Source organism: Mobula hypostoma, chromosome 5 (assembly GCF_963921235.1).
Source record: "Mobula hypostoma chromosome 5, sMobHyp1.1, whole genome shotgun sequence".
NCBI classification, from domain to species: domain Eukaryota; kingdom Metazoa; phylum Chordata; class Chondrichthyes; order Myliobatiformes; family Myliobatidae; genus Mobula; species Mobula hypostoma.
In genome coordinates this window covers 106,834,103-106,859,916 of record NC_086101.1, presented here as the reverse complement: position 1 = coordinate 106,859,916, position 25,814 = coordinate 106,834,103, and the positions used below count along the sequence as shown (strand labels likewise).

Sequence of the window (25,814 nt, the reverse complement as noted above, 5' to 3'; positions counted from 1 at the left end):
GATCCTTATACAGAGTACATTTATTATCAAAGTATGTGTGCAGTATACAACCCTGAGATTCGCCTTCCCACAGACAGTCATGAAACAAGGAAACGCTATGGAACACGTTCAACAACGACACCTAATATACAAATAAGAAACAAATCGTGCAAATGGCAAAAACACAAATATAAAACATCAAACCAGAGTCTTTGAAATGGTCTAGGACTGTTTAGTGCAGTTCCATTTTGTGCTGTGTCATTTGCTGACTGCAGGTCCCAGGGTCAGCCCACTCCGATCAGAATCAGACAAAATAGCAACGTGAACTACAGAGTCCAATCCAATCCACAAACCCTGCCCCAGACCCAGGACTCTGGCACCATCCTCAAACCACGCTGATCAAACCCTGCCCCAGACCCAGGACTCTGGCACCATCCTCCAGCAGACAGGGATGTGATTCAAGATTGTTTATTGTGATCCTTCAGTAAATGTGTGTCAAGAACAACAAAATGATTGTTACTCTGGATCTGATTTTAAAAAAGCATACAGAACACAGTAAACACCATCCACCCTGCTCTGCTGGGGGAGAAGCTGACAGCAATGCAGGTGGATGCTTCCCTGGTATCATGGATTCTTGATTACCTGACTGGCAGACACAGTACATGTGCTTGCAACACTGTGTGTCCGACAGAGTGATCAGCAGCACTGGGGCTCCACAGGGGACTGTCTTGTCTCCCTTTCTCTTCACCATTTACACCTCGGACTTCAACTACTGCACAGAGTCTTGTCATCTTCAGAAGTTTTCGGATGACTCTGCCATAGTTGGATGCATCAGCAAGGGAGATGAGGCTGAGTACAGGGCTACGGTAGGAAACTTTGTCACATGGTTTGTCACTTCGTCACATGTCACATGGAATTATCTGCAGCTCAATGTGAAAAAAACTAAGGAGCTGGTGGTAGACCTGAGGAGAGCTAAGGTACCAGTGACCCCTGTTTCCATCCAGGGGGTCAGTGTGGACATGGTGGAGGATTACAAATACCTGGGGATACGAATTGACAATAAACTGGATTGGTCAAAGAACACTGAGGCTGTCTACAAGAAGGGTCAGAGCTGTTTCTATTTCCTGAGGAGACTGAGGTCCTTTAACATCTGCCGGACGATGCTGAGGATGTTCCATGAGTCTGTGGTGGCCAGTGCTATCATGTTTGCTGTTGTGTGCTGGGGCAGCAGGCTGAGGGTAGTAGACACCAATAGGATCAACAAACTCATTCGTAAGGCCAGTGATGTTGTGGGGATGGAACTGGACTCTCTGACGGTGGTGTCTGAAAAGAGGATGCTGTCCAAGTTGCATGCCATCTTGGACAATGTCTCCCATTCACTACATAATGTACTGGTTGGGCACAGGAGTACATTCAGCCAGAGACTCATTCCACCGAGATGCTACACTGAGCGTCATAGGAAGTCATTCCTGCCTGTGGCCATCAAACTTTACAACTCCTCCCTTGGAGGGTCAGACACCCTGAGTCAATAGGCTGGTCCTGGATTTATTTCATAATTTACTGGCATAATTTACATATTACTATTTAACTATATATGGTTTTATTATCATTTAATTATTTATGGTGCAACTGTAATGAAAACCAATTTCCACCGGGATCAATAAAGTATGACCATGACTATGACAAAACAATGTTCCTGTACCCTTTGAATGTGGCTAGAGTTAGCTATACACGATTTTTTAACGGCAGTTGGCAGTCCAATTTAAATGTGCATTACTGCTACTAACTGGACGGGAGAGTGGTGTAGGGAACTGGGGGAAACCCCTCACCACTTCTCTTTCAAATCTCCATAGATTGTAAGTAATGAAAGATGATACTGTGGATTAAAGTCACTCCCATAACTTAACAAAGCTTTAAAATGTAAACTATCCACCCCCAAAGATTGCAATGAAGCCTGCATTTGATTTCTTTCAACGTTATATGCTTTGAAATAGTATTTGACAAAACCCACACAACCCAGAATAATGTTTCCAACAAGATATAAGGAATAATTAAGCAGAGTATGCCCAATCCTAAATCGTGTCAAAATAATTCCTCCCCTTCTTGTTTTATCTCCTCCTCCCATATACCTAACAGTTTTATGTATTATGTAAAGGTGTCTCTCCTTATTCCCATTACCCCACAAGTCTTGCCATAATCCTAATTCTTAACCCTACCAACCTCTTGGCTTCTGATTTGCTCAGTGCAAGGTCTATATCCACAGATGTACTTTTAACAGCTTTTGTAGCTAAACAATCAACCCGCTCATTCCTCTCAACGCCTCTACGTGCAGGGACCATAAGAAGGGACGTGTAAACCAATACCTTGTAGATGAAATAATGTTTGATGAACTTCCAACAGTCAATCCAATCTACAACGAGAATGACCTGACTCATCAAAACTGAAAAGGAATTTGAACAAATTATAACTTCACGTGGACAATTTCCCCCCACCCACCTTAAGCCTAGAATTAGTTAGTCTCTGGCAGGGCAGACGCTCTGTTTCAGAGATAGGACGTACAGTACTGAAGCGGATGAGAGAGGAGCTATAGGAATGCACGCGCTCATCTGAACCAATGAGATCACCCGGGCTTTGGAGGCGGGAGTGAAATTATGACTGACAGCATATTCCACCATTGGCTGCTTAGGGACGCGGGGAGGTGCCAAATGTGGTTGCCGAGGAACAACCTATTCAAATAAGGAGGGTTGGGCTTATGCTTGAGGGCCGGTCCCTGGCGGGTGTTCCGGTTCCTGTCGCCGCCTCCCTGGCAGTCGAGTGACGCTTGTGAGACCATGGTGGCGAAGCAGCGGATCCGTATGGCCAACGAGAAGCACAGTAAAAACATCACCCAGCGCGGCAACGTGGCGCGAAGCACTGTGAGTACACACCGACCCCGGGCTGCCGTCGCCCCTCAACTCCCGGTGTACCGGTGCCCAATTCTACTCTGTTTACGTGGCTGTCTGGCAGTTTGCGTGCCCTCCGGATTACGTCATGACGTTGCCAGCTGATTGACTTTCGTGGGCCCAAGGTTTTGATTGGTGACCGCTAAAGTCAATACAGTAAAGCTCCTCCTTTTTGTCTTATCACGGCCAATTATTTGTAAGGGGGCGGGTCATGTAATGCCAGCTCAACGCGGGTGTGAGAGGAGCCCGACGGGAGGTTAATGACGGGGAGAGTGAAGGGGGGTGTGAGGGAGAGTGAAGGGGGGTGTGAGGGAGAGTGAAGGGGGGTGTGAGGGAGAGTGAAGGGGGTGTGAGGGAGAGTGAAGGGGGGTGTGAGGGAGAGTGAAGGGGGGTGTGAGGGAGAGTGAAGGGGGGTGTGAGCGAGAGTGAAGGGGGGTGTGAGGGAGAGTGAAGGGGGGTGTGGGAGAGTGAAGGGGGGTGTGGGAGAGTGAAGGGGGTGTGGGGGAGAGTGAAGGGTGTGTGAGGGAGAGTGAAGGGGGTGTGGGGGAGAGTGAAGGGTGTGTGAGGGAGATTGACGGGGGGGTGAGGGAGAATGAAAGGGTTTGTGGGAGAGTGAAGGCTGTGGGAGAGAGTGAAGGGGGGGTGTGAGGGAGATTGACGGGGGGGTGAGGGAGAATGAAAGGGTTTGTGGGAGAGTGAAGGCTGTGGGAGAGAGTGAAGGGGGGGTGTGAGGGAGAGTGAAGGGGGGGTGTGAGGGAGAGTGAAGGGGGTGTGAGGGAGAGTGAAGGGTGTGGGAGAGTGAAGGGGGGTGTGGGAGAGTGAAGGGGGTGTGGGGGAGAGTGAAGGGGGTGTGGGGGAGAGTGAAGGGGGTGTGAGGGAGAGTGAAGGGGGGTGTGGGAGAGTGAAGGGGGTGTGAGGGAGAGTGAAGGGGGGGTGTGAGGGAGAGAGTGAAGGGGGGGTGTGAGGGAGAGTGAAGGGGGGTGTGAGGGAGAGTGAAGGGGGGTGTGAGGGAGAGTGAAGGGGGTGTGAGGGAGAGTGAAGGGGGGTGTGAGGGAGAGTGAAGGGGGTGTGGGAGAGTGAAGGGGGGTGTGGGAGAGTGAAGGGGGTGTGAGGGAGAGTGAAGGGGGTGTGGGGGAGAGTGAAGGGGGTGTGAGGGAGAGTGAAGGGGGTGTGAGGGAGAGTGAAGGGGGTGTGAGGGAGAGTGAAGGGGGGTGTGGGGGAGAGTGAAGGGGGTGTGAGGGAGAGTGAAGGGGGTGTGAGGGAGAGTGAAGGAGGGTGTGGGGGAGAGTGAAGGAGGGTGTGGGGGAGAGTGAAGGGGGTGTGAGGGAGAGTGAAGGGGGTGTGAGGGAGAGTGAGGGGGTGTGGGGGAGAGTGAAGGGGGTGTGGGAGAGAGTGAAGGTGGGTGTGGGGGAGAGTGAAGGTGGGTGTGGGGGAGAGTGAAGGTGGGTGTGGGGGAGAGTGAAGGTGGGTGTGGGGGAGAGTGAAGGTGGGTGTGGGGGAGAGTGAAGGTGGGTGTGGGGGAGAGTGAAGGGGGTGTGAGGGAGAGTGAGGGGGTGTGAGGGAGAGTGAAGGGTGTGTGGGGGAGAGTGAGGGGGTGTGTGAGGGAGAGTGAAGGGGGTGTGGGGGAGAGTGAGGGGGTGTGTGAGGGAGATTGACGGGGGGGTGAGGGAGAGTGAAAGGGTTTGTGGGAGAGTGAAGGCTGTGGGAGAGAGTGAAGGGGGTTGTGGGGGAGAGTGAGGGGGTGTGTGAGGGAGAGTGAAGGGGGTGTGGGGGAGAGTGAGGGGGTGTGTGAGGGAGATTGACGGGGGGGTGAGGGAGAGTGAAAGGGTTTGTGGGAGAGTGAAGGCTGTGGGAGAGAGTGAAGGGGGTTGTGGGGGAGAGTAAGGGGGTTGTGGGGGAGAGTGAAGGGGTGTGAGGGAGAGTGAAGGGTGTGGGGGAGAGTGAAGTGATGTGAAGGGGGTGTGAGGGAGAGAGAAAGGGTTTGTGGGAGAGTGAAGGCTGTGGGAGAGAGTGAAGGGGGGTGTGGGAGAGAGTGAAGGGGGTGTGAGGGAGAGTGAAGGGGGGTGTGAGGGAGAGTGAGGGGGTGTGGGAGAGAGTGAAGGTGGGTGTGGGAGAGAGTGAAGGGGTGTGGGGGAGAGTGAAGGGGGGTGTGGGGGAGAGTGAAGGGGGTGTGGGGGAGAGTGAAGGGGGGTGTGGGGGAGAGTGAAGGGGGTGTGGGGGAGAGTGAAGGGGGGTGTGGGAGAGTGAAGGGGTGTGGGGGAGAGTGAAGGGGGTGTGAGGGAGAGTGAAGGGGTGTGGGGGAGAGTGAAGGGGGTGTGAGGGAGAGTGAAGGGGTGTGGGGGAGAGTGAGGGGGTGTGGGGGAGAGTGAAGGGGGGTGTGGGGGAGAGTGAAGAGGGGGTGTGGGGGAGAGTGAAGAGGGGGTGTGGGGGAGAGTAAAGGGGGGTGTGGGGGAGAGTGAAAGGGGGTGTGGGGGAGAGTGAATGGGGGTGTGAGGGAGAGTGAAGGGGGGTGTGGGGGAGAGTGAAGGGGGTGTGAGGGAGAGTGAAGGTGGGTGTGGGGGAGAGTGAAGGGGTGTGTGGGGGAGAGTGAAGGGGGTGTGAGGGAGAGTGAGGGGGTGTGTGAGGGAGATTGACGGGGGGTGAGGGAGAGTGAAAGGGTTTGTGGGAGAGTGAAGGCTGTGGGAGAGAGTGAAGGGGGGTGTGGGAGAGAGTGAAGGGGGGTGTCGGGGAGAGTGAAGGGGGTGTGGGGGAGAGTGAAGGGGGTGTGAGGGAGAGTGAAGGTGGGTGTGGGGGAGAGTGAAGGGGTGTGTGGGGGAGAGTGAAGGGGGTGTGAGGGAGAGTGAAGGTGGGTGTGAGGGAGAGTGAAGGGGGTGTGGGGGAGAGTGAAGGGGTGTGTGGGGGAGAGTGAAGGGGGGTGTGTGGGGGAGAGTGAGGGGGTGTGTGGGGGAGAGTGAGGGGGTGTGTGAGGGAGAGTGAAGGGGGTGTGGGGGAGAGTGAGGGGGTGTGTGAGGGAGATTGACGGGGGGGTGAGGGAGAGTGAAAGGGTTTGTGGGAGAGTGAAGGCTGTGGGAGAGAGTGAAGGGGGGTGTGGGAGAGAGTGAAGGGGGGTGTCGGGGAGAGTGAAGGGGGTGTGGGGGAGAGTGAAGGGGGTGTGAGGGAGAGTGAAGGTGGGTGTGGGGGAGAGTGAAGGGGTGTGTGGGGGAGAGTGAAGGGGGTGTGAGGGAGAGTGAAGGTGGGTGTGAGGGAGAGTGAAGGGGGGTGTGGGGGAGAGTGAAGGGGGGTGTGGGGGAGAATGAAGGGGGTGTGAGGGAGAGTGAAGGGGGTGTGGGGGAGAGTGAAGGGGTGTGAGGGAGAGTGAAGGTGGGTGTGGGGGAGAGTGAAGGGGTGTGTGGGGGAGAGTGAAGGGGTGTGTGGGGGAGAGTGAAGGGGGGTGTGTGGGGGAGAGTGAGGGGGTGTGTGGGGGAGAGTGAAGGGGTGTGTGGGGGAGAGTGAAGGGGGTGTGAGGAAGAGTGAAGGGGGTGTGGGAGAGAGTGAAGGGGGGTGTCGGGGAGAGTGAAGGGGGTGTGGGGGAGAGTGAAGGTGGGTGTGGGGGAGAGTGAAGGGGTGTGTGGGGGAGAGTGAAGTGGGTGTGAGGGAGAGTGAAGACGGTGTGAGGGAGAGTGAAGGGGGTGTGGGGGAGAGTGAAGGGGGGTGTGGGGGAGAGTGAAGGGGGTGTGAGGGAGAGTGAAGGTGGGGGTGAGGGAGAGTGAAGGGGGTGTGAGGGAGAGTGAAGGGGTGTGTGGGGGAGAGTGAAGGGGGGTGTGTGGGGGAGAGTGAGGGGGTGTGTGAGGGAGAGTGAAAGGGGTGTGGGGGAGAGTGAGGGGGTGTGTGAGGGAGATTGACGGGGGGGTGAGGGAGAGTGAAAGGGTTTGTGGGAGAGTGAAGGCTGTGGGAGAGAGTGAAGGGGGGTGTGGGAGAGAGTGAAGGGGGGTGTGGGGGAGAGTGAAGGGGGTGTGGGGGAGAGTGAAGGGGGTGTGAGGGAGAGTGAAGGTGGGTGTGGGGGAGAGTGAAGGGGTGTGTGGGGGAGAGTGAAGGGGGTGTGAGGGAGAGTGAAGGTGGGTGTGAGGGAGAGTGAAGGGGGGTGTGGGGGAGAGTGAAGGGGGGTGTGGGGGAGAATGAAGGGGGTGTGAGGGAGAGTGAAGGGGGGTGTGGGGGAGAGTGAAGGTGGGTGTGAGGGAGGGTGAAGGTGGGTGTGGGGGAGAGTGAAGGGGTGTGTGGGGGAGAGTGAAGGGGGGTGTGTGGGGGAGAGTGAGGGGGTGTGTGAGGAAGAGTGAAGGGGGTGTGGGGGAGAGTGAGGGGGTGTGTGAGGGAGATTGACGGGGGGGTGAGGGAGAGTGAAAGGGTTTGTGGGAGAGTGAAGGCTGTGGGAGAGAGTGAAGGGGGGTGTGGGGGAGAGTAAGGGGGGTGTGGGGGAGAGTGAAGGGGTGTGAGGGAGAGTGAAGGGTGTGGGGGAGAGTGAAGTGATGTGAAGGGGGTGTGAGGGAGAGAGAAAGGGTTTGTGGGAGAGTGAAGGCTGTGGGAGAGAGTGAAGGGGGGTGTGGGAGAGAGTGAAGGGGGGTGTGGGAGAGAGTGAAGGGGGGTGTGGTAGAGAGTGAAGGGGTGTGGGGGAGAGTGAAGGGGGTGTGGGGGAGAGTGAAGGGGGGTGTGGGGGAGAGTGAAGGGGGGTGTGGGGGAGAGTGAAGGGGGTGTGAGGGAGAGTGAAGGGGTGTGGGGGAGAGTGAAGGGTGTGAGGGAGAGTGAAGGGGGTGTGGGGGAGAGTGAAGGTGTGTGTGTGGGAGAGTGAAGTGATGTGAAGGGGGTGTGGGGTAGAGTGAAGTTGTGTGTGTGGGAGAGTGAAGTGATGTGAAGGGGCTGTGGGGGAGAGTGAGGGGGTGTGTGAGGGAGATTGACGGGGTGTGTGAGGGAGAGTGAAAGGGTTTGTGGGAGAGTGAAGGGGGCTGTGGGAGAGTGAAGGGGGTTATGACGGAGAGTGAAGGGGGTGGTGACGGAGTGTGAGGGTGGTGATGGCGAGTGAAGGGGGATTTCTTGGGAGGGCAAGGGGAGTGCCAGTTAGTGACGGGGACGGGAAGGGGGAGGGGTACAGGGGGGATGCCCGATAATGACGGAAAGATGAGGGAGTTGAGCGTGCCAGATAAGAACAGAGGGGTAAGGTGGAGGGTGACAGAGGGAAGGGGGTTGATGGGATGGAAAATAGGGGATCACTGGAGAGTGACAGCGGGGGAAAGGTGTGAGGCTGGAGAGTGATGGAGGGGCAATGGTTGGGTTGCTGGAGTGTGACAGGAGTGGGAAGGGGGTTTTCTGTAGAGTAGTGTATAGGATAGGTAAGGGGGCGCTGGTGAGTGGCAGTTGTGGGCAAGAGGGGTATGTTGCAAAATAAGGGGAAAGGGGATGCTGGCGAGGAGTGGGGGTTTGGTGTTATAGAGTAATGGGTAGGGGGAAGGATGGCTGGCTGAAGAGCGACACGGGGAAGAGGGGGTAGTGCTGGAGAGTGATGGGAATGGGGGTGGTGATGCGGAGGGGAAAGGCGGCTGTAGAATGACAGATGGGAAAGGAGTGTTTGGTGGAGGGGCGGGTGGATATGGTGCTGGGGAGTGATGGAGGGTGTCGGGAGAGTGATGGCGGAGGGGAAAGGGGGTGGGTGATGGAGTGGATCTTGAGAGTGTGGAGCGAGCTGCAAACACAGGTGGTGCATGCGATGTTTAAGAGAACTGTGGATAGGCACATGGATGGTAGGGTTAGGGAGGATATGATCTGGGTGCGAGTCGATGGGAGTAGGTACTGGTTTGGCACAGACTGGATGATCTGAAGGGGTTGTTTCTGTGCTGAACTTTTCTATGATTGCATGAAACCTCCCTAACAGGGTTAGGTGGTTAATGCTGCCCTTTCTGGGTGGGTCTTTGAGGATACCACCTGTTACGTACCCCATAACTGGGTTGCCAAACCAGCAGAAATGGACCACTTAGTTGGAGTCTGGTTTAACAGAAACTACTGAAGTTTTATTAAAGAAATAAGTAACACAGTACTCTAATCGTAAGGATATAAATGCAACAGTTTAGCAATGATAAAACACACATGTACGCAGAACTAGGGTAATAGGAATCAACCAAGCTCTATCGCAGTCTAGGGGTAAAATGATCAGTCTCAAGTGACGCAGAGTTCAGTTCAGCTTAGTACAGTTCGCAGTAATCGTTGTTGTGCTGTTGGGGAGAGAGAGAGAGATATGCAAATCTGATTCAGCAGACCTTTGATGTTCTTCACAGTTGGCTTTCGGGCGGGCCCTTTTTTTATGTCTTCTGTGGTCACCGACTGTGACCCCTCCGTTCCAGATACGACCATTCTTCCACGGTGAATCCGGCACCCAGGCAAGGGCGGACACACACACCAGGTTCCCGCCAATCGTACCTTTTCACCCTGTGCGTCTATGGTCGGTCCTGCAACCAGACCTCCAAACTCTCACCAACTTGTGGGGGCGCACTGCTTCCAGGGTCTCATTATCTCGTGGTGTCGTGGTGTCTGTTGCCTTAGCGAACCTGTTCCTTTTACCCCCCCGCTGGGGTATCACCTGTCCGTCAAACTTCAAACAGTTCAGGTTCAAAGCAACCAGTCTCTGACAATACTCGGAACTGTGTCTCTTTTCGTTAATCTCTCTCGTCTCCCATTAACAATTCTGAATGTTTCCCCATTGTCTCTCTTATCTCTCTCATCGGCATCAATCTTCTGATAACTTGGTCTTTTGTCACACCCCTATCCTTCAAAGGATTTTTACCGGGGTAAAAATTATAAGCATGAATACATTATTAGATACACACAAATATACATGTTCATCAGCTATTTGGCTAATACAGAGAACTTTAAGTTGTCAACACCTTGACAGGCAGTCAGCAATCACATTTTCTGTTCCTTTTATATGTGTCATTTTAATAATCCTCTAAGACCAGGCTCCAACTTAGCAAACTTCATAGTGGCCAAAAACACGAATGAGTTGTGATCAGTGTAACTTCTCAGTGGTTTTCGTCCCGGACACAGATAACTAAGGTCGTCCCACACCAACTTAGCATTCTTTGGCAAGGGCTTAGTAAGAGGGTGGGTAATATCCGCAAAGTTTTTTTTTTGCAAAACTTGCGATAGTACCTCACCATCTCCAAGAACCTTCTCAGGGCTCTCTTGTCTGTCGGGGTGGGGACTTCAGAGATAGCCCGCACCTTAGCTTTCATCGGAGCCAGCTGCCCCTGTCCTACCACAAATCCTATATAAGTGACCTTCACGTTGCCGAATTCACTTTTTGCGAGGTTCACTGTCAGGCTGGCTTCAAACAGCCGTTTAAACAGTGCCACAATGTGCTCCTCCCATGTGTCACTCCAGACCACTACATCGCCAATATACGCTTCTGCGTTCTTTAGCCTTTTTGTCACTGAATTAATCATCCTATAGGGGTATTGCTCACTAGGCTGACTTGATGTGACAACAACACCTTGTCCTGGCTCTTTGCATCGCCTCGGGACATCTGGACATACGTGTGCGTGCTGTTTAATTAGCTCTCTTAGCGGGTCGCTTTGTTCGGGGATTAAGGGAGAGACTTTATCAGCAAACTGGCCAAAACAATAGACTTCTCCCATCTGGGTCAGCACCATACTTATCTTTTCAAAATGGGTTTTCCCCTTATCAGGTGGCACCCTAGCCTCATTAATTTTCGTGATAACACCGACTAAGTTTGTTCGCCTATCGTGGCAAGCTGTTAGCATATCAATAGGCTGTGTCGGCTCACGTCTACAATAGTCAATAGCATCCTTCCTCCTGTGCTGCCAGTAAAACTCTTTCATGATTCCGCCGACTGTTTTCCTCCCCCCAAAATGTCCACCGAGGGGTATCTTGTGGGTCAGGTTAAGAATCTCATCCCCATAAATTTTTGGCACCACCCCCCCATTCCTCATCTGCGGGCACAGTACTTGGTCTCCATTTCTTCCTTAGTACTCCCTCCTCCACATAATAGCCCACTGGCTCCCTTTTTAATTCTGCTTCGGAGAAAGCTGTCTCTGTCAAAACCATCAGCTCCTCGTCTCGCTCCTGTGCCTGTACAAATTCCTTCCTTGCTAATGATAAATCTACCTTAATTTCCGTTTCACTACGCTGCTCCTCACTTTCTAACCCCTTCTGATACAAGGCTGGTAAAAACGTCTCAACCAAATCTATATTTACTTCGGCAGACTTTCTAGACATGCCCCGAGTCACTGCGCAAACGGGATAAACCTGTGAGTCCATGGGCGAGGCCTCAATCCTGGCAGGCTGGCTTGTCAATCCTACTGCTGGGTACATCTCACCGCCGGCGAGGTCATTACCGAGTAAGACCTCCACGTCTTTCATCGGTAGTTCAGGCCTCACCCTGATTGTGACCGGTCCGGAGACCAAGTCGCTTTTTAGGTGTATCTGGTGCAAAGGTACTGCTTCCGTCCCTTTCCCAATGCCTCTTATCACACTGACCTCCCCAGTCTGGGTCTCTGAACTAAAGTCTAACACACTCTCTAAGATCAGTGACTGACAAGCTCCAGTCTCTCTCCAGATCCGCACTGGAACTGGGTTTGACCCCTCTTTCACTGACACCAATCCTGCCGAAATAAACTTCTTGCGCCCTTCCTGAACTCTATCAGACCTCTTCTCCCCTAGCGGTTTGTTTGCCAGCTCAATACAGCCAGTCAGAACCGTCGTTTTTCCTTTCCCTGTTTCCTTCTTTGGGGCAAAGCACCTGGACGCAAAGTGACCGGCTTTCCCACAATTAGAGCATACGACCCCAGAAGACTTCCTACCAAACTGCTCCCGGTCTTCCTTATCCTTCTCACTAGTCCCCGGCTTAGTTTCTGACTTTTCTGGCGGACTCTCTCCGCCCTCTTGACTACCCTTCTGGTAGCTTTTACTCGGGGTAAACTTCGCTTTGCGCGTTAACGCGTATTCATCTGCTAACTTAGCAGTTGCGGCTAAGGTTTCTGCCTCTTTCTCATCAAGATAGGGCCTCATACCTTCAGGGACACAACCTTTAAACTGCTCAATCAGTATTAGCTGTAGCAGTCTGTCATAATCCCCATTGACCCCTTTCGAGGCGCACCAACGCTCACAATATGTCTGCACTCACGGGTAAACTCTAAATACATGCGGCCCCACTGCTTCCTCGCATTCCGGAACCTCTGCCGGTATGCCTCCGGGACCAACTCATAAATCCTGAGGATGGCCTCTTTCACCACCTCATACCTCTGGGCATCTTCCGCGGACAAGGCCGAGTAAGCTTGCTGGGCTTTTCCTTTAAGTACGCCCTGAAGCAAAACAGCCCACTTATCCCTCAGCCAGTCCTGACTTGCAGCGACTTTTTCAAAATGGAGAAAGTACCGATCAACTCAAATGGGGGAACCAGCCTAACCTCCTGGGTCGCCCTGAACCCTCCACCTTGGTTCGGCATGGGTCCCTGTGCTAGCGTCATCCTTAACTTCTCCAGCTCAAATTCCCTTTCCCTCTGTTCCTCTCTCTCTTGTCGTTCTAACTGCTTCTCTTCTCGTTCTAACTGCCTGTCCCTCTCTTCTCGTTCCAGCTGTTTTACCCGGAACTCGTGCTCGAGTCTCAAATTTTCAATCTGCAGCTGTACTGCTTCTCCACCAGGTTTGCCCATAGATACCACATCCAGCTCCCCTTGGGGAAACACACCTTTAGATACATAATGCTCTATGATAGCTCTGTGCATCTCTGCTCTCCTCATTGTCAACTTCCCATTAAAAAGATTCAACCGTTTGGCAACAGTTGCCAACTCTGATTTCCGGGCATCCTCTAATGCCTCCAAGGTTGGCGCCTTTAGAAATTCCTCAATCTCCATTTCTGCTGTTTGCCCTTTCTTTCTTTTGGGAATTTTAACCCAATCAATTTACCTAGTCCCAAATTTGGCATTCAGAATCCTGGACGAGCTCCCACTTATGTTACGTACCCCGTAACTGGGTTGCCAAACCAGCAGAAATGGACCACTTAGTTGGAGTCTGGTTTAACAGAAACTAATAAAGTTTTATTAAAGAAATAAGTAACACAGTACTTTAATCGTAAGGATATAAATGCAACAGATTAGCAGTGATAAAACACATGTACACAGAACTAGGGTAATAGGAATCAATCAAGCTCTATCGCAGTCTAGGGGTAAAATTATCAGTCTCAAGTGACGCTTCGCCGTTGGCTTTCGGGCGGACCCGTTTTTTATGTCTTCTGTGGTCACCAACTGTGACCCCTCCGTTCTGGATACGACCGTTCTTCCGCGGTGAACCGGGCACCCAGGCAAGGGCGGGCACGCACACCAGGTTTCCGCCGATCGTACTTTTTCACCCTGTGCATCTATGGTCGGTTCCCGCGACAGACCTCCAAACTCCCACCAACTTGTGGGGTCACACCGCTCTTCCAGGGTCTCGTGATCTCGTGGTGTCTGTCGTGCCTTAGCGAACCTGTTCTTTTTATCTCCCTGCTGGGGTATCGCCTGTCCATCAAACTTCAAAGAATTCAGGTTCAAAGCAATCAGTCTGTCAATATCTGAAATGTGTTTCTTTCCCGTTAATCTCTTTCTTCTCTCATTAACATTTTGAATGTTTCTTCATTGTCTCCCTTATCTCTCTCATCAGCATCAATCTTCTGATAACTTGGTTTATCGTCACACACCCGACAGTGGAAACCCATGGGTTGGGAGTATTAAGATGTTCAGAAGTTGGCCAGCAGGTTGGAGCACAGGGTCACTTAGATTCTTGACAAGTCAGGCCGTCAAAAGTTAAGGGGGAGAAGCCAGGAGAATGGGGTTGAGAGTGACAATAAATCAGCCATGATAGAATAGCAGAGTAGACTCGATGGGACGAATGGCCTAATCCTGCTACTGCCTCATGGTCTTTATGGTGGTAGTACACCGCAGTGAATTGGGAACAGGCAGTGGCGCTCACAGAGTGGTGGTGGGGAGAGGTGGACAAAGAAAACACTCACCTTCCAGCCTCTGCCTCTTGGCCAACTTGCCGCGCTCCCTGTGCCTGCTGTACCAGGGAAAACACTTAAGTACGTCCACACCCATCGCTGGCCTGTCAGCGAGCCGTGTCCTGTGACAAGGTACCGGAGGTGGGGTCAGCATACTCCTCTGCTATCCCCCAGCCAGACTCCTCCTTCGTCTGTCCCCTTCCCTCACACACCCTCCCCCACCCTAAATGTCCGTCTTTAGCTTGAATTTCTGTGGGGTGCCCTGACGTGATGAAAATTGCCAATTAGCTTTATAGAATAATAGGGCACTGCAGCCATCGACCTGTAACCGGACCATAGACCTCCATACCTCTCCCATCCATATCCCTATCAAAACTTCTCTTCAGTGCTTAATCAAACCCGCATCTACCACTTCGCCGTTGACAGCTTGATCCACACCCGCACCACCCTCTGAGTGATCTTTATTTCTGTGTTTTCTAACCATTGGACTTTGCTTAATGTTAGAAGCTGTTCTCTGTTGCCCAGTCTCTGTGCAGTGTAACATGTAACATGGAGAGGATGATCTCCAGGGGACCATTTCCGTACCAATCATCTTCTATCACCTGTCAAAATTGAACTAGGGTATATAAACCATGGTGTCGAGAGGCACAGTCGGCTCCTTCACTGTCCTTTCCAGCTCTGCCCACCCCGCAATCACATCACTTCACCGGTCTGTTGCTGTGCCCTTGTCAACACCAACCCTAATGCACAGAAACACCAATGCCCAGGACGTGAAAAGTCTGCAGAAAGTGGTGGGTAACAGGATAAAGGGCACTGTCACAGGGAAGCATCACAGAGCCCTGCCCTCCAGGCCATGCTCTCTTCTTTCTGCTCCTCACAGACAGGAGGTACAGCAACCTCAGGTCCCACACCAGGTTTAGGAACAGCTATTACCCTCTATCCATCAAGGATGCCTTCACTCATCTCAGTTCACAACCTACAGACTCTCTTTCAAGGACTCTACAACTCATGTTCTCAGTACTTTTTTATTTGCACATTGGTTGTTTGTCAGTCTTTGTTTACGTATAGTTTTTCATAAATTCAATTCTTATTTTTCTTTGAATGCCTGCAAGAAAATGAATCTCAAGGTGGTACATGATAACATGTATGTACCTTGACAGTAAATTATTGTGACCTGCTTCCCTTGTTCTGCTTCTAAAAATCATTCACTTCAAATCCGGCTGTGCTGTCCAAACCTGTGCTCTATCCCCATCATCCATCTGACACTCTAATGTCAACAGACCTGGCCTGTCTACAGCCTCTGTCTCCCACGTCTCTGAGATACCCTCTCACACTCACAGCCTGAGAGGACTCTGCTTCCAAGTTCTCCTCGTCTGTCCCCTCACCTGTCTCTATCCTGGCATTTCTTCCCTAAGCATCCTGGCACTCTCCCCCTTTACAGTTTAAACTATTTAATCAAAGTTTTGATCAGTTTTCCTGCTACTATCTTCAGTATCAGGTTTAGCATCACTGGTATATGTTGTGAAATTTGTTAACTTTGCAGCAGCAGTTCAATGCAATTTATAATAATGGAGAAGATAACTGAGTTACAATAAGTATATGGGTGATGGAATCACTGCTCCTCGAAGATGTCATGTACATTGATGGAACTGACTAATTTTACAACTCTCCAGTTTACTTCGATCCTATACAGTAGCCTCTCCCCCCTCCTCTGCAAATCCCATACCAGAGGGTGATGCAGCCAGTCAGAATGCTCTCCACGGTATATCTGTGGAAGTTTACGTGTGTTTGAGTTGACAAATTAAATCTCCTCAAACTCCAAAGGAAATATAGCTGCTGTCTTGCCTTTCTTGCTGCATCGATATGTTGGGTCCAAGTTAGATCAGCAGAGATACTGACACCCAGGAACTTGAAATTGCTCACTCTCTCCACTTCTGATCCTTCTGAGGATTGGTTCGTGTTCTCTTGTCTTTCCCTTCCTGAAGTTCACATTCAGCTTTTTGGTCTTACTGACATCGAGCGCAAGGTTGTTGTTGTGACACCACTCATCTAGTTCTATATCTATCTCCTGTACGCCCTCTCGTCTCCATCTGAGATTCTTCCAGCGATGGTTACATTAAAATTAATGTGGTATAGCGCCAGTGAGATGTCTGGGCAGGGTTTGACAATAAAAACCATAAAGCCACAAAGTACAGGAGCAGAATTAAGCCATTCAGCTCATCGAGTCTGCTCCACAATACAATTATCCCTGATTTCTTTTTCCACCCCATTCTCCCCGTAACCCTTCACCTGTTACCATTCACAAACCATTCAATCTCTGCCTTAAGTACACCCAATGACTCCACAGCTGTCTGTGGCAATAATTCCACAGATTCACCTCCCTCTGGCTAAAGAAACTGCTCCACATTTCTGTTCTAAAGGAACATCCCTTTATTTTGAGGCAGAGATCCCAGTCACGTTAGTGTGTAGGATGGGTCTGAGTGGTGCAATCTGGCCCTGTCGGTGTGCAGTGGGACTTGGTGGCTGGACTTAGTCAATAGGCATTGGTGGGGTGGGAGGAGTTGCCTGGCTGCCCGTGTCCACACTAACAGTCTGTGTGGTTTTCCAGCGGCCCCTGCAGGAGGAGAAGGCCCCAGTCGCTCCCTGGTTGTTGGCTCTCTTCGTGTTTGTGGTGTGTGGATCAGGTGCGTGTCTCACTTCTACCTATTTGGTGTCGGCAGTGAAGAATGCATTATGACTGATATGCACAGACTGGTCAGCCTGCCGATTGAGCTTGTGGGGGGAGCTCTCCAATCAGTCTCATTCCTCTGTTCTCTCCCCTCTACCTCCTCGGTTATTCATCTTGATCCCCTTTTGGAGGAGAAAAACTCCATTATCAGATTTGTTTCAATAAAATGATTCACTTTAATAAGATCAGAGGAATCTTGAGTTGTTGGGCTTCCCCAGTTGCCATTGAGAGATTATGGTCTGTCTAGGCCTTTCACTATTTGATAGGTTTAATAGCATAAGATATAGGAGCAGAAATAGGCCATTCCGCCCGTCGAGTCTGTTCTGCCATTCCATCGTGGCTGATCCAATTCTTCCAGTCATCCCCACTCCCCTGCCTTTACCACACCCTTTGATGCCCTAGCTAATCAAGAACCTATCTATCTCTGCCTTGACTTGGCCTCCACAGCCACTCATGGCCACAAATTCCACAGATTTACCACCCTCTGACTAAAGTAATTTCTCTGCATCTCTGTTCTAAATGGACATCCTTCTATCCTGAAGTTGTACCCTCTTGTCCTAGACTCCCCTACCATGGGAAATAACTTTGCCATATCTAATCTGTTCAGGTCTTTTAACATTCGGAATGTTTCTATGAGATCCCCCTCATTCTCCTGAACTCCAGGGAATACAGCCCAAGAGCTGCCAGACCTTCCTCATGTTTTCATTCCTGGAAACATTTTTGTGAATCTTCTCTGAATCCTCTCCAATCTCAGTATACCCTTTCTAAAATAGGAGCCCAAAACTGCACACAATACTCCGAGTGTGGTCTCACGAGTGCCTTATAGAGCCTCAACATCACATCTCTGCTCTTATATTCTCAACCTCTGGAAAAGAATGCCAACATTGCATTTGCCGCCTTCACTACCAACTCAACCTGGAGGTTAATCTTTAGGGCATCCTGCACAAGGACTGCCAAGTCCCTTTGCATCTCTGCATTTTGAATTCTCTCCCCATCTAAATAATAGTCTGCCTGTTTATTTCTTCGACCATACACTTTCCCACTTTTGTATTTTTGTATTTCATTTGCCACTTCTTTACCCATTCCCCTAAACTATCTGTCTCTCTGCAGCCTCTCTGTTTCCTCAACACTACCCGTTCCTCCACCTATCTTTGTATCGTTGGCAAACTTAGCCACAAATCCATTAATCCCATAGTCCAAATCATTAACATAAATCGTAAAAAGCTGTGGTTCCAACACCAGTCCCTTTGGAACTCCACTGGTAACCAGCAGCCAGCCAGAATAGGATCCCTTTATTCCCACTCTCTGTTTTCTGCCAATCAGCCAATGCTCCACCCATGCTAGTAACTTCCCTGTAATGGGCTATTATCTTGCTAAGCAGCCTCATGTGCAGCACCTTGTCAAAGGCCTTCTGGAAATCCAAGTACATCACGTCCACTGCACCTTCTTTGCCTACCCTGCTTATAATTTCCTCAAAAATTGCAGTAGGTTAGTCAGGCAGGATTTTCCTTTCAGGAAATCATACTGACTTTGGCCTATCTTGTCATGTGCCTCCAGGTACTTTATAATCTCATTCCTAACTATCGATTCCAACAACTTCCCAACCACTGATGTCAGGCTAACAGGTTTATAATTCCTTTCACTCGTTTCAATGAGATTCCCTCCTCATTCTTCTATACTCCAGCGAGTGCAGGCCCCAAGCCATCAAACGGTCTTCATGCATTAACCCTTTCATTCCTGGCATCATTCTCATGAACACCTATCCCTGTACATATTTCCATTTCTGTGAGAGATTTCCAAGTTCCCTTGTCATTCCAGAACCCCTGGCTCTGTCATTCTCAGAATTCCCATTCCAAGTGTCAGCTAGTTTGTGCAGGGTATCAGTTTGCTTTAAAGGTCTTTGGTTTTGTCATTGGTAACAGTGTGGTGTGGAGGTGGGACGGGGGGCAGTGGCCGCTGGAGTTGGAGCAGCATCTTCAGCTGCTGATGATTAAGAGTCAGAGTCACAGGTCCTTTGGCCCAACTGCTCCGTGCCAACCAAGATTCCCGATGACGGGCCCATTTATAAAGAATAGCTTTATTTGTCACATGTACATCAAAACATACAGTGAAATGTGATGTTTGCATCAATGACCACACAGTCCGAGGATGTGCTAAGGGCAGCCACAAGTATTGCCCCCTTCCGATACCAACATAGCAACCCCACAACTCACTATCCCGAACCCCCACGTCTTCGGAAGGTAGGAGGAAACTGGAGCACCCGGAGGAAACCCACGTAGTCACGGGGAGAACAGGCAAATTCCTTACAGATAAGGATGGAAATTGAACCCTCCGACCATTAACAAAGGGGATGGTGAACCCCAGGCTGGGAAATCCTGTTCTAAACTTTTCCCATCACGTTCCTGGCCAAGTACACTTTGAATGTTGTTAATGTACCCGCCTCAACCTTTTCCTTCCCTTTTTCAATATTTTTTATTAATTTCTACATAGAAGAATACAGAGTACAAGAAGATATATACTATAGGTAAAAAAAATACCATATACATTATATTTGAATCACACTTGCAACCTCATTGCCCTAAATTCATGTAAATTAAATTAAATTGTAATATTGAAATATAATTTATTATACAAAAAAAAAGAATCTAAGCCCACTACTAAGATCGAAGCTGTTTGATAAAGAAAGAAAAAGGGAAAAAAAACCTTATCATATGGTGAAATATGTTATTAGCCAACATCTGTACTTTAACAGCAAATCAAAGGTTTTGAAAGTAGTTCAAAAATGGTACCCACAACGTTAGAAAGTCTTGGCTAAATTCAGACATTGAACAACGGATCTTCTCTAAATTTAAGTATGACATAACATCACGTAACCATTGAGCGTGAGTAGGCAGAACGACATCCTTCCATTTAAACAACATTGCCCTCCTAGCTGTAAGAGAAGTAAAAGCCAAAATGTGCAAATCAGATGTCTCCATAATAATATCTTTTCCTCCAACAATACCGAACAAGGCAATCAAAGGGTCAGGCTTAAAACTTACTTTGAAAAGTACATAGAAAGTTTGGAATACTTCCTTCCAGTATTTTTCAAGACTCGGACATGTCCAAAACATCTGAATTAGTGAAGCTTCTCCATTGTTACATCTATCACAATAGGGAGGTATATCCGAATAAAAACGAGATAGCTTATCCTTAAACACGAGGAAATCTGCAGATGCTGGAATTTCAAGCAACACACATAAAAATTGCTGGTGAACGCAACAGGCCAGGCAGCATCTATAGGAAGAGGTATAGTCAACGTTTCAGCCGAGACCATTCGTCAGGACTAACTGAAGGAAGAGTTAGTAAGAGGTTTGAAAGGGGGAGGGGAAGATCTGAAATGGTAGGAGAAGGCAGGAGGGGGAGGGATGGAGCCAAGAGCTGGACAAAAGAGATATGAGAGGATCATGGGACGGGAGGCCTAGGGAGAACGAAAAGGGGGGGGGTGCCAGAGGATGAGCGAGGAGTATAGTGAAAGGGACAGAGGGAGAAAGAGAGAGGGGGGAAATAAATAAATAAATAATGGATGGGGTACAAAGGGGAGGTGGTGTAGACCCGACGCAGGCTGGGAGACCGTTTCGCTGAACACCTACGCTCTGTCCGCCAGAGAAAGCAAGATCTCCCAGTGGCCACACATTTTAATTCCATGTTCCATTCCCATTCTGATATGGCTATCTACGGCCTCCTCTACTGTAAAGATGAAGCCACACTCAAGTTGGAGGAACAACACCTTATATTCCGTCTGGGTATCCTCCAACCCGATGGCATGAACATTGACTTCTCTAACTTCCGCTAATGCCCCACCTCCCCTTCGTACCCCATCTGTTATTTTTATTTATATATATATCTCTCTTTTTTTCTCCCTCTGTCCCTCTCACTATACTCCTCGCCCATCCTCTGGGCTCCCCCCGCTTTCCTTCTCCCTAGGCCTCCCGTCCCATGATCCTCTCATATCCCTTTTGCCAGTCAACTGTCCAGCTCTTGGCTCCATCCCTCCCCCTCCTGTCTTCTCCTATCATTCGGATCTCCCCCTCCCCCTTTCAAATCTCTTACTATCTCTTCTTTCAGTTAGTCCTGACGGAGGGTCTCGGCCTGAAACGTCGACTGTACCTCTTCCTATAGATGCTGCCTGGCTTATCCTTAGTCATGTGGGCCCTATGGACCACTTTAAATTTTAAGAGAGAGTGGCGGGCACATAACGATGAAATATTAACCAATTTAAAACTTTCATTCCAAGTTTCCTCAGAAATTGATGTCTGTAAATCTTGTTCCCAGAGATTCTTAATTTTGTCTAAAGGACCATTTCTCATTCCTAGCAACATGCCATAAATATTGGATATTGAACCATTATGAAAAGGTTTCAAATTAGAAATTCTGTCTAGTAAGTTCTTGTCGGGACTTGAGATCGCAGATCTCTAATTTGTAGATATTGAAAAAAGTGGGTTTTTGATAAGCTGTATTTAGCTGACCATTGCTCAAACGAAGAGACTTCCTCCAACAAACAAATCCTGGAAGCATTTAATACCCAATCTAACCCATTCTTTAAAAACTAGATGGGTCATAGAAAGTTTTTTAAAAAATTTAGAAAAAATGGGACTTAAAAGAGAAAATCTCAATAAACCAAAGTATATTCTAAACTGTATCCAGATCCTCAAAGTATGTTTAACTACCAAATTGTCAGTTAGTTTAACCTTTTCCTGTAGCAACCTGTTCCATAGTGATCACTCTTTGGGTGGAATAGTTGTCCCTCAGATTCCTGTTAAATCTCACTCCTCTCACCTGAAACCTGTGCTCTTTGTTCATGATTCAAATTTTTTGCCACACATGCATCAAAACATATATTGAAATGCATCACTGCATTTTACACTCAACACAATCTACTAAGGATGTGCTGGGGGCAGCCTGCAAGTGTCACCACACATTCTAGCACCAACGTAGCATGCCCACAGTGTTTGGCAGAACAAAACAAAACAGAGAATGCCAAGCAACAAAATAATAACAGCAAGACAAGACCCCTTTCCTCCTACCCTCCCACACACACTCTCTAACCCCAGGACATCTCTAGCCTCCAGTACACTCTGGATTTGCAGACATCAAGCTTCAACTCCACAACACTGGGAGAAAAGACTGCACACATTCACCCTACATGTGCCCCTCATAACTGTAACTGCCAATGAAAGGGTACAGTTCAAGGTGGACTGAGCTGTCTGATCCTGGTCAGGAATATCTGTTGTAAAGGGTGTGACCAACTGGAACATGTCGAGTTGGAGCAATATATTCTAATATCTTTGCTTCTTTTCTTCCACCGCAGCGATTTTCCAGATTATTCAGAGTATCCGGATGGGAGCTTGAAGGATGATCCGGCTGGTGGGAGCAATTTTCCATTCGCCTATTGCCGACTGTTTCTCCTCTTCACTCTCTGATTCCTGATCGACTTCTGTCTGGACTGAACAACAAACTTACAGTCTTATATATAAATCCAAATCTACCATCAGTATTTCCCAGTAATAAGTAAGGCGGGTGCACATTGTAGACAGTGATATATATAGATATATATATACACATATATATATATATATATATATATATATAAGTAACTTATAGAATAAGGCAAAAATAATGGCAACCTGAGCAGTATACATATTCCAGTCATTTGCTGATGCTCAGTGTAATTCATCACTTTTCTTCGTCCCTGTAAACACAAGGATGTCCCTGCTTGTTCTTTACCAGTGCTGGGTGCACCCTCTCAAGGTTCCTTGCCAATGTTAACCCTCAGTTTAGGAATTCCTAACCTTTGTTATGCCATGGACCCCTACCATTAACCGAGGGGTCCATGACCCCAGGTTGCGAACACCTATGTTCTGCTCGCTGTCTGGTAGCCTGGGTTTTTCTCAGTGTTTGTCTCTGTTTGCTGGAGCCTGATCCGGGCATTTCCCTGCTGTGACCACAAGTCAGTCAGCATCTCCCAGCCCTCTGCCATTTGCTGGGTTGTGGGGCTGACTCTGAAGGAACAGGAACACCTCTGTTGGGTTTTAAAAAGCCTTGCCAGTCCAAGTAAATTATTTATGCACTTCCTCCTGTTTGAGGGATATAGTTTGGCAGGTTTTATTCTTATACTTAGACAGAAGTGGAAACAAGATGCACTATCGTTCTGCACACTGACTTGTTACGTAAACCTCACACTCTAGTAATTCTGTAGACCGACCTTCACTTTCCGAGCCTGCATCATGGAGCAGATGGCAGTCTGCTTGCACTGGGTTACTGAGGACCTCTTTCCTACAGGGACTGTCAAATCCTGGCAGGCTACGATACTGACAGGTTTAGTAAGGTGCTGGGTCACTGCAGGTCTCTTCATACAGTCTCCTGTTCTCTGGTGTGCAGTGCATCATTCCTTCTGCCTCACACTCACATTGGACTTGGCAGGAGCTGATCTCGAGGGACCAATCCCTGATCTTTTCAACTGACCTGATTAATAAGCCCAGCCGCAAGCACGGCAGATTTTTGTCATAGGACCACTGACCAGGATAAGGGTTTCCTTATCCCTGCATGTTCATATGGCTCCATCCAACTCCAGTGGACACCTCTCCACTGTGCACTGTAATCAGCTCCCCTGTAGGTTCTTGGCCATTATTGCAAGTGGCTTAACTCCTTAAATCATCTGTGTTGTCCTTGCCCTGGGAGTGTGTGATGGGACAATGTAGAGGGAGCTTCAGTCTGTGTCTGACCCTGGGAGTGTGTGATGGGACAATGTAGAGGGAGCTTCAGTCTGTGTCTGACCCCGGGAGTGTGTGATGGGACAATGTAGAGGGAGCTTCACGCTGTGTCTGACCCTTGGTTTGTGTTATGGGATGGTGTGGAGGGAGATTCACTCTGTGTTTTCCTGGGGGGTGTGTGGAGGGAGGGTCATTCTGTGTCTGACCCTGGGATAGTGTAATGGGGCAGTGTGGAAGGAGCTTCACTCTGTATCTGATGTCGGGACTGTATGATGGGACAGTATCGAGGGAGCTTCACTCTGTATCGGATGTCGGGACTGTATGATGGGACAGTATCGAGGGAGCTTCACTCTGTATCGGATGTCGGGAGTGTGTGATGGGACAGTATCGAGGGAGCTTCACTCTGTATCGGATGTCGGGAGTGTGTGATGGGACAGTGTGGAGGGAGTTTCATTCTGTGTCTGATCCTGGGAGTGTGTGATGGGACAGTGTGGAGGGAGTTTCATTCTGTATCTGACCCCAGGAGTGTGTGATGGGACGGTGTGGAGGGAGCTTCACTCTGTATCTGACACCGGGAGTGTGTGATGGGACAGTGTGGAGGGAGCTTCACTTCTGTGTCTGACCCCGGGAGTGTGTGATGGGACGGTGTGGAGGGAGCTTCACTCTGTGTCTGACCCTGGGACTGTGTGTTGGGTCATTCTGTCCAATGTGCCATATCTATCCCTGTAATGTTATTTCAGCACAAGTATCTTTATAAAAGAAAATAATTAAGTTGTTGAATGGATAATTTAATCTGTAAATATCTGTCATAGAAGCAATGGTCTACTAATTGGCATTTCAGACCTTCTGTGGGTGGTCCTCCGACACTTGTACAAGTTCTGATGCAGAGTAGAACCACCCTAGTCCTGTCCTACCCTGTGCCTTCCTGCGCTGGTGTGGTTTTGCTGGCCATTTCCCATGCCAGCTGTCCTGTGTAGGGGGGAACATCACTGGAATCTGGTCAGAGAGGTGTTGATCCTCCTGCTGTGAAGATCATGAAGCATTCTCACTCCATCTGTTAAAAGAGAGATTCTGGGCTGATCTCTACTTTACCCCAGCAACCTGTAGCTCTTTGGACTCCAATCAAATGGACAAATTATTGTTTTCCCCAGAGTTACCACTGGCTGGACAGGTCTTTGCCTGTTGTCACCACAGTACAGCCACTCTGACAGGTTCAGGGAGTGATGGACTGAGATGATCTGTGATCTGGGCATGTACCCCTGACTTCCAACTGGTTGGCTGCAGGCTTTCTCTGATCACCATGGAAACGCAGACCTCCACTCCCTGGCTGGTCTGTGGCTCGGTAAGAACAGGGACCAGAGAGTAGGCATATCTCACTTAACCCCTGCACCAGCTTGAGAAGTACCTTGATGTCATGACAACCAGTGACCAGGGTTTGAAAGTTTCCTCTGGTAATTGGCCTGGGCCTGGACTGGATCAAACCTGTTCTGCTGCTTGTTAGACCAGAGTCTCAGTGGAACTGTGGCAACACTGTACTACTGACTCCCAGCACAGCACACGCACGGTGGGTGGGGGTGGGATGTTGTGTGTGCCAACACTGCCCTCCACCTGATTGTACAGTCAGTGACCAGCTTCTGTCCAATCAGACAATCCATCTCCCAGTGGTCATTTGGGGATGGCACAGTAGCCTAGCAGTTAATGTAACTGTTTACAGCGCAGGCAACCCAGGTTCAATCCCCACTGTTGTCTGTAAGGAGCTGATACATTCTCCCATGACCATGTCGGTTTCTTCTAGGTGCTCCAGTTTCTTCCCACATTCCAAAGACGTACGGGTTAGTACCTTGATTGGTCACGAGTAGTTGTATGGCACGGACTCATTGGGCCAGAAGAGCCTGTTACTGTGCTGTATCTAAGTACAATTACATTTTACTGGCATTTGGTTGAATTTTACATTTGAGTTCCCAACCCCTAAAGGGTGAATTTTGTACTCAATGCTTCTGCCATCCTGGAACATTTGTATTTATCAGCAATAAAGGATGTACTTGCCTTGTTGTAAATGATTGTGGCTTTTGATTGATAAACTGCCAATGGGGATAAATTGACCTACAGGTGCTGGAAGCCAGAGCAGCGCAATCTCCTGGAAGAACTCAGCATCAGTGGGAGAAACAAATTGTCACTGCTTCGGGCTGAAACAGAGGGGAGAAGGGAAGGGGAGGGGAGTGATAGGAAAGGGTTCCGTGGTGTTGGGTCTGGTGATTTTGTTTTTGATCTAGAGTTTCTTTGGAAGTAAAGAATGAGGCATAAAACTTAGTAGTTATGGCTGCTTTATTAAGTGTTAGAAGACTGAAGAACAGACAAGGAAAGTGAAATCACGGTGGCTTCATACTTGGACTGGAGATA

The 25,814-nt window shown here is 49.4% G+C and overlaps 1 protein-coding gene across 1 annotated transcript; it reads left to right on the top strand.

The window, feature by feature from the left end:
- Positions 1-2,754: 2,754 nt before the first annotated feature.
- Positions 2,755-25,475, top strand: LOC134346888 (stress-associated endoplasmic reticulum protein 2). Its single transcript, XM_063048707.1, has 3 exons — positions 2,755-2,894; positions 16,543-16,618; positions 22,013-25,475. Exons 1-3 carry the CDS (start codon positions 2,811-2,813, stop codon positions 22,051-22,053), a joined length of 201 nt encoding a protein of 66 aa, XP_062904777.1. The 5' UTR covers positions 2,755-2,810; the 3' UTR covers positions 22,054-25,475.
- Positions 25,476-25,814: the final 339 nt, after the last annotated feature.

Coding starts and splice junctions, on each gene's coding strand:
- LOC134346888 (XM_063048707.1), top strand. CDS start 2,811: ATGGTGGCGAAGCAGCGGATCCGTATGGCCAACGAGAAGCACAGTAAA. Junction 2,895..16,542: donor GCAACGTGGCGCGAAGCACT/GTGAGTACACAC, acceptor GTGGTTTTCCAG/CGGCCCCTGCAGGAGGAGAA. Junction 16,619..22,012: donor GTTTGTGGTGTGTGGATCAG/GTGCGTGTCTCA, acceptor CTTCCACCGCAG/CGATTTTCCAGATTATTCAG.